We start from the raw sequence: 19,704 nt of genomic DNA, 5'->3' as shown, positions 1-19,704 counted from the left end.
GGGGAGAGATATGTTTCTAGTATTAGATGTTAAATAACTCATTGTTTCCCCAATGCTGACAATGCCATTTTCAAGAATTATTATTTAAATAGCTTCATTTCACTTATTTGAAATTTTTTATAAATGTTTTTGATAAATCTTTCTTGATTATATCACTTTGAATGTATTGTTTTTCTCACTGACTCCTGGATTCTCTATTTTTGACATTCAAAAAACCTCATGTTAAGCACAAATATCCCAAAATAAAATGTTTTCTAACACCGTATTACAATAGCTATATGAAAACTTTTTTTTTTTTTTTCAGTAAAAACAAGTAACAAGATAGTTCTCTAAACGCAGAAAGTGTCTGGGTTCTAATAAAATTTTCATAAATCAGGGAAAATCTGATTTCCTGGTGGCTGCATTTCTATAAAAGAATAGCTACCAAAAATCAAAGTAATGTTTAGACAGAAAATTAGGCTGAATAGTACTTTAAACATTGCAACAAAAAAGGCACGTTCTACTTAATCCAGGATATTAAATATTTTTGATTAATACATTATTTATACTAAATTCCCAAAAGGCAAAACTAAAATCTACATTATTATTACCTTATCTTTGGCCTCAGGCAGTGTGATTTCTCTAGGTTCTAAAAATGGAATTTCTCGAAAAGGTGGAACACATCTGACTATATCTGGTACATAATGTGTATGAAACAATGGTGGCATTGAGTATCTTCGTTCACCTGATAAAGGCACTATCTGGTTAACTACAGTTGGCTCTTGGTGGGGTGAATGGAAACGTTGCCGTTTACCGTCAAGAGGAAGGTTTTTTTCATCGCTTAATCTCCTGAAAACAAGCAATATACCTTAGTAATTAAAGATACAACTTTTTGATAACAAATAAAAAGCAATGAAATATATAAAAATATTGTAAGAGATAATGACAATATTATGATTCTTTCAATAAAGTCACTTTATTAGCTTTATATGGATCTTAAAAATATTCATGTTCAGCACAAGAAATGCCTCAACACCTTAAAAAAAATAGTAATAATGCAGATAGAAAAAACTACATGTATATATTGAGGTTAGTCTCCTGTATTTGAACTATCCCAATGTTTCATCTCAGTAGTGAAAACTTTGTAGGAAAAGTTCTATTTATAGAATTACTAAGAAGATCCAAACTATAACATAAGGAAGATACGATTAAGTGAGCTGAGTGCTAGTTATAAAAAAGGGCTCTTTGAATACACCTATGTTCTGACTCATCAGCAGGAAAGACCAAATTAAGAGACACTTTTCAATAAAGCTATAAAGACATTGGACAATGAAGAAATTCGAAAATGAGCTGCAACTCAGATAATAGTATTTTATTAATATTAAATTTCTTGAGAATAATCAATGTATTTTGGTTATATAGAAGAAAAGCCTTGTTTTGTAGGAGGAATAAGCCGACACGTTTTGAGGTAAAATGGTGTCAACAACTTTCTTTTTTATGGTTCAGGAAAAAAAGCAGGTGGGCAGAAAGAAAAAGAGAAAGAAATCAAATGTAAAACTTTTAACTCATGACTCTAGGCAAAAGGCATACAGATATTCACTATATTATTCTTTAAATTTTTCTGGAGGTTTAAGTATTTGCAAAATAAAAAGGGAAAAATCATTAAAGAGTAAATATTTGTTGGGAAAAAGACATTTACTTCATCGATACATTAAGTTGTTCATGTAGGTAATACTTTATGCCACAGAAAATGGCCCAATTCCTTTTAAGCCTGAAAATTCTATGGGTCATAGAAGGTTTGTTTTTTTTTTTGAGACGGAGTCTTGCTCTGTTGCCAGGCTAGAGTGCAGTGGCACGGTCTCAGCTCACCGCAACCTCTGCCTCTGGGGTTCCAGCTATTCTCCTGCCTCAGCCTCCTGAGTAGCTGGGACTACAGGCGCCCGCCACCATGCCCAGCTTATTTTTGTGTTTTTAGTCGAGATGGGGTTTCACCATGTTGGCCAGGCTGGTCTCGAACTCCTGACCTCAAATGACCCGCCCACCTTGGCCTCCCAAAGTGCTGGGATTACAGGCATGAGACACTGCACCCGGCCCATAGAAGGTTTTTTAACACTCCTTTGGGATTATGTCAATTCCCCTCTCCTTGACAGATCTGCAAAATAAGTGGAACCCCTACTCACAGGTAAAGTATACAGTGCTAAATGCATAAAAGTATATTTAATACTTTTAAACATAAAAGTATTTTAGAGCTATATATGCTGAATATCTTCTAATGAGAATGTCAATTTTAATTTTAAAAATATGTTTAACTACAAATTAATGGAGTTTTTTTTTTGAGATGGCATCTCGCTCTGTTGCCCAGGCTGGAGTGCAGTGGGGGGATCCTGGCTTACTGCAAGCTCCACCTCCCGGGTTCATGCCATTCTCTTGCCTCAGCCTCCTGAGTAGCTGGGATTACAGGTACGTGCCACCACACCTGGCTGATTTTTTGTATTTTTAGTAGAGATGGGGTTTCACTGTGTTAGCCAGGATGGTCTCGATCTCCTGACCTCGTGATCTGCCTGCCTCGGCCTCCCAAAGTGCTGGGATTACAGGTGTGAGCCACTGTGCCCAGCCTAAGGGAGCTTATTTTCACTCTTAATTCACAAATTGGCTATAAAGGCAATTTCTAAAAAATAAAATCTGAATAAAGTCAATACTATTAGAATTATTATAAAACTTTTATCAATGACAATTTTGAAGAACCTATAGTGCTTATAAGCATATGACTCAGAGACATACAACATTTCAAATCCCAGCTATGTCACTTCTGAGTAACTAGTTACTTAAGCTTTGTGTGAGTCAGCTTTCTCCTCAACAGGCAAGGGATAATAGCATCTACCTCAGTGTTACGTGATTTAATCAAACCATTAATTGTAAAGGCTTAGAATAATGATTACTACATAATAAGCAATAATTCCTAGCTAGTGTTGTTATTTTTTTTTACAGCACCTTGTTCACTGAGTGTTTTTTTTAATGGGACATAAAGGTTATAGAATGTTTATATAGGTTTTTAAGTAATAGTGGTATCTTTCAAATATTGCTGAATGTTATTTTAACAACTACGTCTCAAGTTCTATTTTTTAATAAATGAATTTCTTTTAATCAAAGATTAAAATTAATTGACTCCTGACTTGACTACAAGTTTTATGTCACGCAGAAATTTTCACTACAATATCTGTTATCATGGAACCTTACCTGTGTAAGATGTAGATAAATCAAAAGAAAAACATAAAGTTTACTAGAAAGAAAATGTTATAATTGTGTCCCCCTAGAAATTCAAATGCTGAAGTCCTAAGCCCCAGTAGCTCAGAATGTGACTGTATTTGGAGATAGCACCTCTTAAAAGTTACGTAAGTTAAAGTGGGGTCTTTAAGATTAACGTTAATCCAATATGACTGGTGTCCTTAGAAGAGATGAGGACACAGAAAACACAGGGAAATGGCCATATTAAGACACAGTGACAAAGCAGCCATCTACAAGGCAAGAAAAGAAGCCTCAGAAGAAACCAACCCTGCCAACACCTTGATCTAGCCTCCAGAATTGTAAGAAAATAAATTTCTGTTGTGTAAGCCACCCAATGTGTGGTACGTTGTTGTGGCAACCCTACCCTAGCAAATGAATACAGAAGGCCATCTCATTTAGTTAAAAAATCTTAACTAAAAAGTGGTTTTCTGAGGAAACAGCTTTATTCTAGAAAAAGAAAACCTGGCATATAGAAAAGGGGAGATCTGATGTAGGGCAGAAACAAGCATACAATAAAGCAGGAACAAATCAACAAAAGAACTCCTAAAATTTTTAAACGCATAAAAATGTTAAAACTCCTTGATCGTACAGGTCCCAGAAAACAAAACATAGGGCATAGGGTCCATACAATATTAATTCAAGATACACTGTTACAGAGTTCTCAGAAATGCAAAAATATTCTTTTAAAATAATTAAGAAGTACTTACTTCCTTCCTCGAAATAATGGGGAAGCTGAGGTCTGTATTGGACTGACATTTCCATATGTCAGCTGCTGTAATGACACAGCTCTAGACAAGCTATCAAAATCAAAGAAAAGAACAGAAATTTATACATATTTTTTTCTTTAAAAACAAAACCAATCTCTGAAAAAACATTAAATACATCCCTATGAAAAAAAAATGTGACGACATATTCTCCGCGTTCGAAAGTTTCATACAAAAAGGGTTTATGTCAAATAGAAAATGAAATTTACCAACAACATGGGCCAAAATATCACCATACTCACTCTGCATTCTGAAAGTTGAATTGTGCATCTATAAGCTGCTGGTGTGAATAAACAGTAGGTGACAGGGTAAAGAAGTTATTATGTTGTTGATGATTTGGAGTGAAGGGTGGGCGACCCAAAATTGAGTTCGGGAACATGCTCTTGTTCACTGGAAGTGAACATGTATTCTTCTACCTAGGATAATTTAAAAAGACAGTATTAAATTATCATAGCTTAAAGATACTAAACACTTTGATAACTATTATCCACTAACTTAATTAGTTATCAAGTTACAAATTTTATTTGCAAAGTTAAATAGGTCTCCTAAGTGCCACTGTAGGTAACAAAAGAAAACTAATAATAAATTCCAAATCTAAGATTAACATAATTCAAACAGCAAGATATATGCACATTTCTAATTTTCTGATGAATTTACCCTAATACATTTACCCTCATATCAACAAATCTTTTAGAAATCCAAGTTATCACCTGACATTAATAAAATCCCACAGATTATTACATTTATTCTCAAACTAATTTATACAAAGGTATAAACCATCACATGACATCCTGATTCCTAGAATTTGGATCTTACAGGTCTGATCAAATAAGGAATGGATTTTATATTGTCTTAACAATTTATAAGATTCTGAGATTCACCTCAAAGTCTACATAATTTATATAAAAGACCTCCAATAAAAGAGGGCTATGTTCCATAGGAATAGGGAAAAATTATACAAAGCAATCAGAATCCTTCACTGATCCAGGGAGGAGAGTAGATATTTATTCTTTGCAATGACCAATATATCAAGGCTGTAGTCTTGCAAAGGATAGGATAAGGTAATAAACTGAAAATGAGCATCAGGTAAAGTCTACAAAGAAAAATAGGACCCCTCAGCCCACTTTCTCAAAGCAAGCAATTAGAAAACTCTTTTATGAAAAAACAAAATGAGAGAGAAACTATGTAACATAGTAACAAGAGAACATAATAATTCTTGGTAGTCCATCAAGAAAATGTCAAGGTAGCTAACTAATCAACTTAACATGAAGCCTACTAGTTGACAGGCCCTACCCACACACTTTTAGAGTTTCTAATCAGACTCCTGATATTCTCACTTAAAATAGGCATCCATGGATCACCAGAAGAAAAAAAAAAACCTGGGAATAAACAGAAACGATGTCAGGAACAAATGAACACTCAAAAAAAAAATCTCAGATTAATGAAAAGACATTGCATATATAAAACAAGAATATGCTATTTAAAAAGAAAGGGGCCAGATGCAGTGGCTCACACCTAGAATCCCAGCACTCTGGGAGGCCACGGTGGGAAGACTACTTGAGCTCAGGAGTTCAAGACTAACCTGGGCAACAAAGTGAGACCCTGTCGCTATAAAAAAAAAATTAAAAAAATTAGCCAGGCACAGTAGTGTGTGCCTATGGTCCCAGCTACACAGGAGGCTGAGGTGGGAGGATTGCTTGAGTCCAGGAGGTCAAGGCTGTAGTGAACCATGTTCATGCCACTGCACTCCAGCCTGGGTACAAGACAAGACCCTATCTCAAAAAAATAAAATAAAAAGGCTCTGGGAAATTATAAAATTGAAAGCAGAACTACCCAGCAGAAAGTTAAAAGATCACTTTGAGGAAATGTATTAGAAAGAACGAAAAGGAAAAGGTGGTAGGGGCAGGAAGGAGGCAAGACAACAGAAGAGAAAACAAAAAAGTATTAAACTATGTGATCTAACATTGTAACAGAAGGTCCGGGAAGAACAGAAAAAATACAGGACATTACCTAACAAATAAAACAAAAAAAAGCCAAAGACTGAAAGACACCAATCCCCAGACTGAAAGGATTTAAAGGGTACAAAGCACAGTAAAAAAGTTACATGTCAACGTATATTATATTGAAGTTTCAGAATATCACACACAAAAAAGGAAGTTTATAAAATATTCAAAGGGGGAAAATGTTATAAACAAAGGGCAAGAAATCAAAATGGCTTTGGACTTCTCAATAGCACAGGACATGGACTCATGACTTCAAATCTCTGACGGAAATGCTCTCAGAATTACGGCTGTAATTCTATACCTAGCCGTACTATCAATGCAAGGGCAACTAGAAACATTCTTAGACATTTAAGTTATCAAAAAAGAAAAAGAAAACCTGGAATCTAGAAAAAGGGAGATCTGATGTAGGGCAGAAACAAAGTAAATTACCCGAGACGACAGTGATGGGAAGCTAACAGTTCAAATTAGAATGGGAGGATGCAGGGCTTCAAGAAGATATCTAAGAAAAGAAAAATCAACTGGTAGATTACCTGATGTATTTGACCATAGAGATAAGTTCTGTTAACAGAGTAGAAATAATTTTAGAAATACAGAAAAGTAGCTAGTTAAAAATATATTACCAAAGAAAAAAACACTCAATAGGTAATATAAAAAAGGCAATATAATCAGTTACCTGATTCTTACAAAGATTGAATATACTGATTTTTTAAAAACTGAGTTACTATATAAAATTTATTATATATTATTTATTTATATATGACACTACATTATACACTTGTGTTTATATATCACAAGTTTTATATGGAGGATGACAGAGGGTACAAAAAGTGCTAAATTCTCATTTTCAGTAAATATAAATCAAAAGAATGAACTATAGAAGCTTTATTCTTTTTTTTTTTTTTTTTAAACAACAGAGAAAAATAAAACTAGGTAGCCAGAAGAATTGAAGTAGCTGCCTCTGGGGATTTTGACTAGAAGGGCCAGAAAAACTATGAGAGACAACACGGGAGAAAAAGAAAAATCTGGCAAGAAATTAATAAATCCCTCACAAACATTGTTCCTTGTTTTTTCAATTCCATAAGATTAAAATTCCCTAGGTTGGCCACAGATAACAAGGCTCACCAGTCCAGGGTTCATAACAGATTGTGGACAAAATTCTATGAATCATCATCAGACCTCATCCCAAATGCCTGACTCTAATTTGAACCACAGACAAGGTTAACCTCCAGAAAACAAGAGTCTGTCAACTTTCTTTAGCAGACCCTTATGTCTTTTTTACAAGAGATTTTTAAAAAAGAAAATAATCCTGTCATATTTCCTCACCTGTACACCCTAGCTTCTTCAGAGGAAATGGACAAATATCTTGAACTAAGCAGCATTCCAGGGAATCCCCTAGTAAAAATACATACAATAATCCTGGGCTGGGCAGTTGTTCATGCCTGTAATCCGTTGGGAGGCTGAGGCAGGCAGATTGTTTGAGCCCAGGAGTTAGAGACCAGCCTAGGCAACACGGTAAAACCCCATCTCTACAACAAATACAAAAATCAGGCTGCATGCCTATAATCCCAGCACTTTGGGAGGCCGAAGCAGATGTATCACCTAAGGTCAGGAGTTCACGACCAGCCTGACTAACATGGTGAAATCCCCACTAAACACAAAAAAAAATCAGCCAGGTGTGGTAGCACATGCCTGTAATCCCAGCTACTTGGGAGGCTGAGACAGCAGAATCGCTTGTACCTGGAAGGCAGAGGTTGCAGTGAGCCAAGATCGCGCAATTGCACTCCAGCCTGGGCAACAAGAGCAAAACTCTGTCTCAAAAAAAAAAAAAAATTAGGCCAGGCGCAATGGCTCATGCCTATAATCCCAACACTCTGGGAGGCCGAGGTGGGCAGATCACCTGAGGTCAGGAGTTCAAGACCAGCCTGGCCAACATGGCAAATTCCCATCTCTACTAAAAATACCAAATTAGCTAGCGTAGTGGTGGGCACCTGTAATCCCAGCTACTTGGGAGGCTGAGGCAGGGGAATCGCTTGTACCCGGCAGGCAGAGGTTACAGTGAGCGGAGATCGCACCACTGCACTCCAGCCTGGGCGAAAGAACAAGACTTCGTCTCAAAAAAAAAAAAAAGACACAACAGAAATGAGCCAGGTGTGGTGGTCTGCATCTGAAGTCCCAGCTACTCTGGAGGCTGGGGTGGGAGGATCGCTTGAGCCAGAGAGATGGAGGTTGGAGTGAGCCGAGGAGACTGTGCCACTGCACTCCAGCCTGGTCAATGGAGCAAGACCCTGTCTCAAAAACAAAAAAAAAAGAAAAAAGAAAAATCTTGGATTGCCAGATTCAAGACTGGCAACGAACACTTTTCACCCTTTGCTCAGGCTCACACTCCTTCTTGGCCTTTTTTACTCTGGTTCCCTAACCTAATTTCCCGTAAAACATAGGATCCTACTTCATAGGGTTTATGAGAAAATGATATTAAATATAATTCACTGTAACAAATTTTGCTTGATAGTTCATTTTGTTGGAATAGACACTACAAATCTAGTGAATAGAAGAAATAAGTATTCAGAAAAACAATTAAAATCTTGTACTTTCAGGTTTATTTAAATCGGTTCATAGCAAAAAGCCTAGATACTTTTGTTTATACCTATAAAAAATATGCTGTTTTTCCTCTGTAACTGAGTAAGGTCCATGTATATTAAGATTTGAAGACGCAAAATGACATTAAGAGCTCAGGCCTCACCTTGTTTCCATCCCTTACACAGCCAAATCCAAACTAAGAATAAGTCTAAAGATGACTTGTGGCTCAGAATTACTCTACCAAGTTAATGACCAAATTATCCCCAGCTTAAAAACTTAGAATGAGTCCACAGCCAGATGTTCAGTCTAGGGCAGCAATCTAGTTTAGCCTATCCCAAATTCCCAGAAATATATCAAGCTCTGGAGCCCCTGCAAAACAAAGGATCTGTCAGCCTCTCCTCAGTATGAATTTTGGCCCTCAAGTCAGGCTCAATCTTAAAGAAGGTAGGCTTCAAGTAGGGGAAAATCATTCTGAGGCATTCATTCTATGTTCACCAATATAGGTATTCTGAAAGACATCTAGAGTTAAGGAAGTAAATGAAACGCCCATCAATTTCTATGCCTTTTTCTAATACATTTCACATTGATTTTGATGAAAATAAAAATGACATCAAAACAATTATCATAAACAACATCATTTTTTAAACTGACTGTAGAGTTTCGCAAAATAAAATACAATAAAACTATTACTGTAACAGAAATAAGGGGACCTCCACAAAATTTTAAATCATTTTCTTCATACTCTGAATGAAAGGTTTCTTCAGTAAGTAGAGATTAGTTATATAAAACATTACTCCACATTAACTATGGTCTTCTACCATCTCCTATGTGACAAATTTTATGATAGACACATAAAATCCAGATATTGGCAACATCCAATTTTCCTTACCTTAAAAGTTATCAGTTCCACAATCTGTACTTGACCATAAAAGAGTATACTGGTACTTTCCTTACGGAGAAAACCTTAAAGACGGTTTCCTAAGGTGGACCCAATGGGAAATTACACAGGTTTACATGAGACAAGGCAGTAAAAGAGTAGATTAATTCGGCCGGGCACAGTGGCTCACGCCTGTAATCCCAGCACTTTGGGAGGCCGAGGCGGATGGATCACCTGAGGTCAGGAGTTGGAGACCAGCCTGGCCAACATGGTGAAACCCTGTCTCCACTAAAAATACAAAAATTAGCTGGGCGTAGTGGCACGTGCCTGTAATCCTAGCTACGGCAGGCTGAGGCAGGAGATCGCTTGAACCCAGGAGGCAGAGGCTGCAGTGAGCCAAGATAGTGCCATTGCACTCCAGCCTAGGTGACAAGCGCAAGATTCCATCTTGTAAAAAAAAAAAAAAAAAGATTAATTCCTAGTAATTTCTCGTGATAAAGTATTTGATCCTGGAATTTGCAACTTGGAATTTGTGTCCTCAACTTGACCTCTCCTCCAGCAAATGAGAGAACACTCAAGGTTATATGTAATTCCTTCACCAGGACTCTTCAGAAAGGATATACCTAGTATGAAAACCAGAGCTGTACTGGCTAAACCAAGACACTGTCCATTTTGTCCAAATACCTTTGATATCTCAAACTCACTTCTTTTCTCCACAATACGAAAAATCCAATTCCTAAATCCTGCCAACCCACTGTGAAAACCACTTCCAGGTTTTGAACAGGATATTCCTTTTGGTTAAGAATTAAATTACACCCAAGTGTTCAAAAAAATAATCTAGTCACATGGCTCCAAATGAGCATTTCTTAAACAACTCATAAATGGCCTGTTTCACATGGAACCTGTTACATGACATTTCCAGAATATACATAATTAGGGCTATTCACACCAACAAAGTAACATCACTATTACTGGCTATTAATCAGTATAAATTAATAGCCTTATGGCTGTTAATCAGTACGTGTTAGAAGACTGGTTGTACTGAACCATACAATATGAAGGTATTTACAAAAGTTACTATGTTACCTGTAATATAAAAACACAGATTTAGTGGTCAGTTACAATCTCTTTCTTCACAAAATCATACACTGCACATGTGTTATTTGGCTTGTGTTTTAGTTTCCCTTTGCTTCTTCTCTGTTCACCCTGATGAAAAATATCTGCTACTTTAAACAAAGAGTTGAAAGAGATAAGACAAGTAATTTAGAGAATCCATAAGTTTTGAGACATATAAGCCTTTCCTGTTCTCACCTCGAGAGACGAAGAGCCTTTCTACAAAGGCTGAACAAGAAAAGAAACGCACACATCAGTCTTAACCTGTGCATCTTCCTATAAAGTGAAAAGCTGAGGCAATTTCATGCCATTTAATTAAGGCTTAAAAGATAAATGCCTTTTAAATTTTTTAATTAATCCAGCTACTTACCTTAGTTCTTCACCACCCTTTGAAACACCATGCAGGGGTCCCAAGACTATCTTCCTCTTTTGGTCCTGGAGTGGTGGACGAGGCAGTACGCGAGGAAGAAAAACGAGTAAGCAAAGTAAGCGGTCCTAAGATTCTTCAAAATGTACAGCAGCCCAGATGCCGCCCATAAATTTGGAATAACCAAGAGATACTGCTGGAACCTCCCACGCAAAACAAAACGCTACCGTTTCGGAAAAGTTTCCCGTGCCCCGCCCCCCAACCTGGGCCTACACGGCCTCTCCGAAACCCCTTAAACTCACAGGTGTCCTCTGGGAAGGGCTAAGCAGGGTCTACCCGCACTGCCCGTTCAGAAGTTCCAAGGCCCGAGCGGGGACGGCTGGGAGTACTCAGTCGTAGCTTTCTCCCGAACCAAAGGAGGTAGTGGTGGCCCGTGGGACAGCTAGGCCCAGCTCCCGCTCCGGCTGAGATCTAACCCCCCGCACGGCTGCCAGGGGAGGAGCAACACAAGAAAAGGTAGGGGCTGCAAGGATGTAGAAAGTTGGGGGCGGTGGCAAAAAGCGGAAGAGCAAAAAGTCGCCGAAAAAGCGGCGTAGAAAACCCTGTCAAAGACACCCGGAAGATCGACGTGACCCCGGATGAGAATAGGCAGCGGGGAGCGAGAGGTCACACTTCCGGCGGCCGCCTCCCTCCCCTACCCCCCCCCCCCCCCCCCCCGGCCTATGAGCGCTTTGCTTGAATGCGCAGGCGCAAGACAGCCGGATTTGGAAGGAGTTAGTTTCTTAACTGCTGCCAGCACCGGTTGGGAAAAGGTTAGGACTGCACTAAGAGGAGTGGAGCAGGCAGTCGCCGGAGGGCCACCTCTGGGCCCTTTGCGTGAACTCACGTGCAGCCGTTCTAGCTGTAACAAACGTTTTCTGTGGGTCCTTCGTGTGTTGGCCGAGTGACTTGTCCCCAGAGAAGCCTTTCTTTAACCAGTGTTCCCCTAATCTTCTCCCCCGGAGCAACATTAAACTTTATCTGTTCTTTTGCCCCTCCAGTAACCTGAGAGCTTCTTTGGAAGGAAAATGCTTTCTTTGGCCGGACGCGGTGGCTCACCCCTGTAATCCTAGCACTTTGGGAGGCTGAGGCGGGCGGATCACGAGGTCAGGAGTTCGAGACCAGCCTGGCCAGCATGGTGAAACCCCATCTTTACTAAAAATACAAAAATTAGCCGAGCTTGGTGGCGCGCGCCTGTAATCCCCGCTACTCAGGAGGCTGAGGCTGGAGAATCGCTTGAACCCGGGAGGCGGAGGTTGCAGTGAGCCGAGATCGTGCCACTGCACTCCAGCCTGGGCGACAGAGCGAGACTGTGCCTCAAAAAAAAAATGCTTTGTTTCTCTCTAAAGCCTGGACTTAGCGCCTTGCCCGTAGTAATAGCTGATATTCACTAATTCAACCAGTATTTATTGATATCGCCTCTTGAGTGAGCTTTAATTATTTGTAGAAATGTCTAAATTGTTTAATAATGCAAATCTGTTAGCTGTATTCCTTTATTGTCCACTTAATGTCTATAAAATCTGACCCCTCAGGTTCTGAAATTGGTAATTTGTGTGTCATCTTTTTTTCTGATCGATCTGGCGAGGGGCTTCTCGGTCTACGGATCTCAAATCTCAAAGCCCGTTTTTGCTTTCTTGGATTTTTTCTACTGGTTTTCTGTTTTCTATTTTATTGATTTCTGCTCTTATGTTTATTTTTTCCTTTATTCTGCTATTTTTTAATTTTTAAATTTCTTGTTTTGTTTCTCTAGTTTCTTAACTCAGAAACTGATGACCACTAATTTTAGATGTCTCTTGTTTCTACAGGCATTTGGTGTGATAAGTGTCCCTCTATACTGTTTTAGCTACATTCCACATATTTTGATATATTGTATTTTCATTTTCCTTCATTTCAAAATACTCTGTAATTTCCCTGTTGCTTTCTTTTTTTGACCATGGGTTTTTTGTAAGTGTTAGTCTGCAAATGTGGAGGAGTTTTCCGGGTAGCTGCCTGTTACTGATTTCTGATTTAATCCCATTGTGATCAGAGAAGGTACTTTGTACACTATTAATAATTTTAAACTTATTGACACTTGTTCTGTGGCCCAGAGTATAGTCTGTCTTGGTAAATACTCACTGTGCATTTGAAATGAATGTGTTTTTTGCAGTTGTTGCATGGAGTGTTCTATAAATGTCAATCGTGTCAAGTTGTTTGATATTAGTGTTCAAATCTATATCCTTTCTGATTTACTGTCTACTTATTCTACTAATTATTGAGAGTTTGAAATTTCTGACTATTACTGGTTTTTTTCTATTGTAGTTCTATCAATTTCTGCTTCATGTACTTTGCAGCTCAGCTATTAGTTGCATAAACATAGTTATTCTCTTATTTGTATGAATTTATCCTTTATGAAAGTTTCATTATTATGAAATTATCCACTTTACAAATGACCCTCCTCTTTCCTGATAATGTTCTTTGCTATGAAGTATATATATTTTGTCTGATAGTATTACAGCTACTTAGGCTTTCTATTGTATGGTGTTAACATGGTATATATGAGGAGAACATAATTCCAATTCGATAAACTCTTCCAGAAAATTGAAGAGGAGGGAATACTTCCCAGCTCATTCTGTGGGGCCAGCATTACACTAATACCCAAACTCTAGATATTAAACAAGCAAGCTATGGACCAATATCTCTCATAAACATAATATGCACAATTCTAGTCACTTTTATTTCACAGTATATAAAAAAGATAATACATTATATCCGAACAGGTGCTTATCCTAGGAATGCAAGGTTCAATTAGCATTGTATTGACCATAAAAGAGTATACTGGTACTTGCTTTACGGAGAAAACCTTAAAGACTGTTTCCTAAGGTGGACCCAATGGGAAATTACACAGGTTTACATGACACAAGGCAGTAAAAGAGTAGATTATATAAAAAAGATATATAAATATATAAATACATAAAAAATATATAAAAAAGATAATACATTATAGCCAAACAGGGGCTTATCCTAGGAATGCAAGGTTGAATTAGCATTGGTAAATCAAGCAATGTAATTTACCATATTAACAGACTAAAAAAGAAAAACCATTTGATAATCTCAATACATGCAGCAAATGCATTGGACAAAATCCAGTATCCATTCCTAAGATTACAAGGAAACTTCCTCAACTTGATAGAGAGTGTCTATAAAAAGCATCACACTTAATGGTGAAGAACAATGCTTTCACCTTAAGATCAGGAACAAGGCAAGAATTTCTGCTCTGACAACTTTTGTTCAATATTGTAGTGGGGATTCTAGCCTGTGCAATAAGGCAAGGAAAAAAAAAAGGCATTCAAATTAGCAAAGAAGGAAGTAAAACTGGTTTTATTTGTTTTATTTATTGAAAACTCTGGCACAAAATCTACAAAAAAACTATCAGATCAAGTAAGTGACCAAGACTACAGGTCATAAAATCATTACACAAATGTCAATTGCATTTGTAGTACACTAGCAATAAACAATCTGAAATTGAAATTTAAAATACCATTTACAACAGCATCAAAAATATTTGAGGCAGGCATGGTGGCATGGACCTGTAGTCCCAGCTACTTGAGAGGCTGAGGCAGAGAATCACTTGAGCCCAGGAGTATGATGGCATTATGATAGCTCACTGCAGCCCCAGAAAGAGAATGGAAAGACAAGCCAAAAACTGAAGCAGCTATTTGCAAATCACATATCTGATAAGAATGTGTGTGTGTGTGTGTGGTTTTTTTTTTTTTTTTTTTTTGAGACAGGGTCTTGCTGTGTCTCAAAAGAGCTGGAGTATAGTGGCGTGCTCACAACTCACTGCTACCTCAACCTCCCAGGCTCACGTGGTCCTCCACTTCAGCTTCCTTAGTAGCTGGGACTACAGGTGTGCACCACCATGCCTGGTTAATTATTGTATTTGTTATAGAGGATGGAGTTTCCCCATGTTGCCCAGGCTGGTCTCAAACTCCTTAACTCAAGCAATCCACCTGCCTCGGCCTCTCTGAGTGCCGGAATTACAAGTGTGAGCCACCATGCTGGGCCCTGGTAAATAATTTATATCCAGGCCAGGCAAGGTGGCTCACGCCTGTAATCTCAGCACTTTGGGAGGCCGAGGTGGGCGGATCACAAGGTCAGGAGTTCAAGACCAGCCTGGCCAATATGGTGAAACCCCGACTCTACTAAAAATACAAAAATTAGCCTGGCATGGTGGCAGGCGCCTGTAGTCCCAGCTACTTGAGAGGCTGAAGCAGGAGAATCACTTGAACCCGGGAGGCAGAGGTTGCAGTGAGCCGAGATCATGCCATTGCACTCTAGCCTGGGCAACAGGGCAAAACTCTGTCCACGAAAAAAAAAAAAAAAAATTTATATCCAGAGGGTCTATTTTTTGAACTCTCATACCTCAATAGTAACCCAAAAAAATGGGCAAAAGATTTCAAGAGAGACATTTCATCAAAGAAGCCATATATGGATGACAAATAAAGGCATGAAAAGATACGCAACATCATTAGTCATTAGAAGAAATACAGATTAAGAGAAAAATACAAATTAAGACCTTAACAACATACCCTACCTATTTGATGGTAAATTCCAAAAGACTAGTCATACCAAGAATTTGTCAGAACATAGAGCAACTGAAACTCATACACTACTAATGGGAATATAAAATGGTACAACCACTTTGGAAAAAAACTTAGGAAGTTTCTTAAAAGGGTAAGCATATATTTATTTGCATATGATTAAGACATTCCATCCCTAGGTATTTACTCAAAAGAAATGAAGGCACATGTCCACAGAAGGACTTGTACACAAATGTTCATAGCAACTGTATTTGTAATTGCCTGTAATCCCAACCCTTTGGGAGGCCAAGGCAGGAGGATTGCTTGAGGCCGGGAGTTGGAGACCAGCCTGGGCAACTTGGCGAAACCCTGTCTCTACTAAAAATAAATAGCAATCTCAGCTACTAGGGAGGCTGAAGAAGGACAATCGTGTAAGCTTAGGAGGTGGAGGCTGCAGGGAGCTGTGATTGCACCACTGCACTCCAACCTGGGTGACACAACAAGACCCTGTCTCAAAAAAAAAAAAAAAAAAAAAAAAAAAAGACCTGTAACACAAATACCCATTAACAGGCAAATGGGCTGAGAGTGGTCACACCTGTAATCTCAGCACATTGAGAAGCCAAGGTGGGAGGATTGCTTGAGGCCAGGAGTTGGAGACCAGCCTGGCAACATAGTGAGACCCCCATCTCTACCTATACCAGGAGTATCCAATCTTCTGGCTGCCACACTGGAAGAATTGTCTTGGGCCACACATAAAATACAATAGCTGATGAGCTAGAAAAAACAAAATTGGAAAGAAAATATCATAATGTTTTAATAACGTTTACAAATTTGTGTTGGGCTGCATTCAAAGCTGTCTTGGACCATATGCAGCCTGTGGACTGAGGTTTGGACAAACTTGCTCCTCCCTTCTGGGAGGTTGAAGAGGGAGGATTACTGGAGCCCAGGAGTTTGAAGCTGCAGTGAGCTCTGATTCTACCACTACAAGCAGAGTGAGACCCTATCTCTAAAAACAAAACTAAAAATAAATTTAAGATAAAAATTAAAACCAGGCCAGGCACGGTGACTCATGCCTGTGATCCCAGCACTTTGGGAGGCCAAGGCGGGTGGATCACCTGAGGTCAGGAGTTCGAGACCAGCCTGACCAACATGGAGAAACCCCGTCTCTACTAAAAATACAAAGTTAGCCGATCAGGGTGGCATATGCCTGTAATCACAGCTACTCGAGAGGCTGAGGCAGGAGAATCGCTTGAACCCGGGAAGCAGAGGTTGCAGTGAGCCGAGATCGCGCCATTCCACTCCAGCCTGGGAAACAAGAACAAAATTCCGTCTCAAAAAAAAAAAGAAAATTAAAACCAAGTAAATGGATAAACAATTCATGGTATATCCATACAGTACAATACTGCTCAGAATAAAAATAAATTATTGTACAAGCAATGATACATTGATTAATCTCAAAGTAATTACAATCAGTGAAAGAAAAAGATCTTTTAAAAAGTATATATGATCCTATTTATATAAAATTCCAAAAAATGCAAACAAATCCTTAGTGAGAAAAGGCAGGTGAGTGGCAGCCTGGAAGATGAGGGTGTAGGGGACGGGGAAGGACAAAGAAGGGCAGGAGGAAGAGATAAAAGGAATACAAAGAAACTTTTAGGAGTGATACCCATGTTCATTATTTTGATTATTCCAGTAGTTTCATTTGTGTATTTATATGTAAAAACATGTACAACCTATTATGTCTCAATTATACCTCAAAGAAGCTGTTAAAAAGAAAAAAAGCATTTGGTCGATGTTGCACTTTGGTTTTTGTGTTGGTTTGGTTTGGTTTGGTTTTTTTTTTTTTGAGACAGTCTCACTGTGTCACCCAGGCTGCAGTACAGTGGCACGATCTTGGCTCACTGCTACCTCCACCTCCTGGGTTCAAGCAATTCTCCTGCCTCAGCTTCCATTACAGGTGCCCACGACCAAGCCTGGCCAATTTTTGTATTTTTAGTAGAGATAGGTTTTCGCCATGTTGGCCAGGCTGGTCTCAAACTCCTGGCCTCAGGTGATCTGCCGGCCTCAGCCTCCCAAAGTGCTGGGATTACAGACACGAGCCACCGTGCCTGACCGCGTGTTGCACTTTGAATAAATCTCTCAAACCATGCATGATTCGTGACATGTTACACTCATCATTTAGAAATATTGGTTCACTGAGTTATGCAGATCTTCCAAATGTTGACACATTTTACCCTACATTATCAAACACATCACATTTGTTAATATCACTTCCAATCTCATCAGAAGAAGAGTCTTTAATTTTTTTTTTTTTTTTTTTTTTTTGAGACAGAGTCTCACTCTGTCGCACAGTGGGGAATGTAGTGGCACGATCTCGGCACACTGCAACCTCCACCTCCCAGGTTCAAGCAATTCTCCTGCCTCAGCCTCAGTAGCTGGGACTACAGGTGTGCACCACCATGTCTGGCTAATTTTTTTTGTGTTTTTAGTAGAGATAGGGTTTCACCATGCTGGCCAGCCTGGTCTTGAACTCCTGACCTCAGGTGATCCGCCCGCCTCAGCCTCCCAGAGTGGTAGGATTACAGGTGTGAGCCACCACACCCGGCCAGAATCTGTAAGTATTTGGAAGCAATCAAGATCACAGTGATGATGCAACCTTTACCAAATTGTTATTTTTGCTTGAAAGTTCAGTTATATCAATGTCAACAAATAGATGTTATTTATTTTCATGAAAATGTTTTCCAGGTACCTAAGTGTGAATAACCAGCTTGTCAGTCAATAGATCTTTTAATTAAAATGGTGTTTCATGATAAAATCAGTGAGTTCAGCCTGCAACTCATTCCCACAAGTGCTTAGAGAAAAGCACTTGTTTGAGAGTTCTTTGGTATGCAGCAGAAGTGCTTTATAAATGCTTCTTTTTTTCATACAGAATATTTTTAAAAATGTGTATTCGCGGGTCAAGACAATCCAATTTGCAATTTTCATTGCTTCATTAAGAACATTCTTAAACTGGAAGTTTTTTAAAACTGCAAGTGAATGGCAGTGAAGAATATAAGGACTATTAATTTGTATCAGTGGTATTCAACTGGAGGTGATTTTGTCCTCAGGACATTTGGCAGTGACATTTTTGGCTATCACTACTTGAGAGAGTTACCACTGACATCTAATGAGTAGAAACCATGGATTCTGCTAAACATCCTAACAATGCATAGGACAGTGCCCCCACCTCCCACCGAAAAGTATTATCAGCCCAATATTCTATTATATGGGTATAGCACACTTTGTTTATCCATTCATCAGGTGATGGACATTAGTGTTGTTTCTACTTTTTGGCTATTATAAATAATGCTGCTATGAACATTGATATGGTTAGTCTTCCCTCCTTCCCCCACAAATCTCATCTTGAATTATAATCCCCAGTTGTTGAGGGAGGAACCTGCTGGGAGGTGATTGGATCATGGGGGCAGTTTTTCCCGTGCTATTCTTGTGACAGTGAGTGAGTTTTCATTGGATCTTATGGTTTTATAAGTGTTTGGCAAGTTCCTCCACTCACTCTTCTCTCTTCTGCCAGCACGTGAAGAAGGCTCTTGCTTTCCCTTCACCTTCCACCGTGAGTGTAAGTTTCCTCAGGCTCCTGCACCCATGTGGAACTGTGAGGCAATTAAACCTCTTTCCTTCATAAATTACCCAGTCTCAGGTTTATAGCAGTGTGAGAACAGACTAATACAAACATTCATGTATAAGTTTCTGTTTAAACATGTTTTCAACTATCTTGGGTATATACCTAGGAGTTAAATTGCTAGGTCATAGGGTAACACTATGTTTAATTTTTTGAGGAACTACCAAACTGTTTGCCAAAGTGGCTGCACTATTTTACATCAACATCAGCAGCCTGTGAGTGTTTCAGTTTCTCCACATCCTCATCAATGCTTATAATTGTCTTTTTTCTTATAGCAGTCTTGGTAGTTGTAGAGTGATATCACATTGTGATCTGCAATTGTTTGCTTTTGAACCATCAAAGCCAATTTTAACACAAAAAACAGTAAATAAACTCTTAGTGTTATTTTTTTCTTTTTTGAGACAGAGTCTCACTCTGTCACCAGGTTGGAGTGCAGTGGCTCGATCTCGGCTCACTGCAACC

The 19,704-nt window shown here is 38.7% G+C and overlaps 1 protein-coding gene across 11 annotated transcripts in view; it reads right to left on the bottom strand.

Moving 5' to 3' along the window:
* Positions 1–11,630, bottom strand: part of TENT2 (terminal nucleotidyltransferase 2) — a 74,071-nt gene extending 62,441 nt beyond the window's left edge. For 3 of the 11 annotated variants that reach the window (XM_063665437.1, XM_054489743.2, XM_054489746.2), the window contains exons 1-5: positions 11,268–11,615; positions 10,969–11,033; positions 4,271–4,444; positions 3,972–4,061; positions 591–828 (exon numbers count right to left, since the gene is read on the bottom strand). In XM_063665437.1, the coding sequence (XP_063521507.1) occupies positions 591–828; positions 3,972–4,061; positions 4,271–4,407 (465 nt within the window). In that variant the 5' untranslated portion in view covers positions 4,408–4,444; positions 10,969–11,033; positions 11,268–11,615. Of the gene's footprint in view, positions 1–590; positions 829–3,971; positions 4,062–4,270; positions 4,445–6,460; positions 6,594–10,968; positions 11,034–11,267 lie in introns of those variants that run through there. The other 8 variants (XM_063665440.1, XM_054489748.2, XM_054489747.2 and 5 more) reach the window with 7 other exon arrangements.
* Positions 11,631–19,704: the final 8,074 nt, after the last annotated feature.

Source organism: Pongo pygmaeus, chromosome 4, assembly GCF_028885625.2.
Source record: "Pongo pygmaeus isolate AG05252 chromosome 4, NHGRI_mPonPyg2-v2.0_pri, whole genome shotgun sequence".
NCBI lineage: Eukaryota > Metazoa > Chordata > Mammalia > Primates > Hominidae > Pongo > Pongo pygmaeus.
This window is presented reverse-complemented; position numbering and strand designations above follow the sequence as displayed.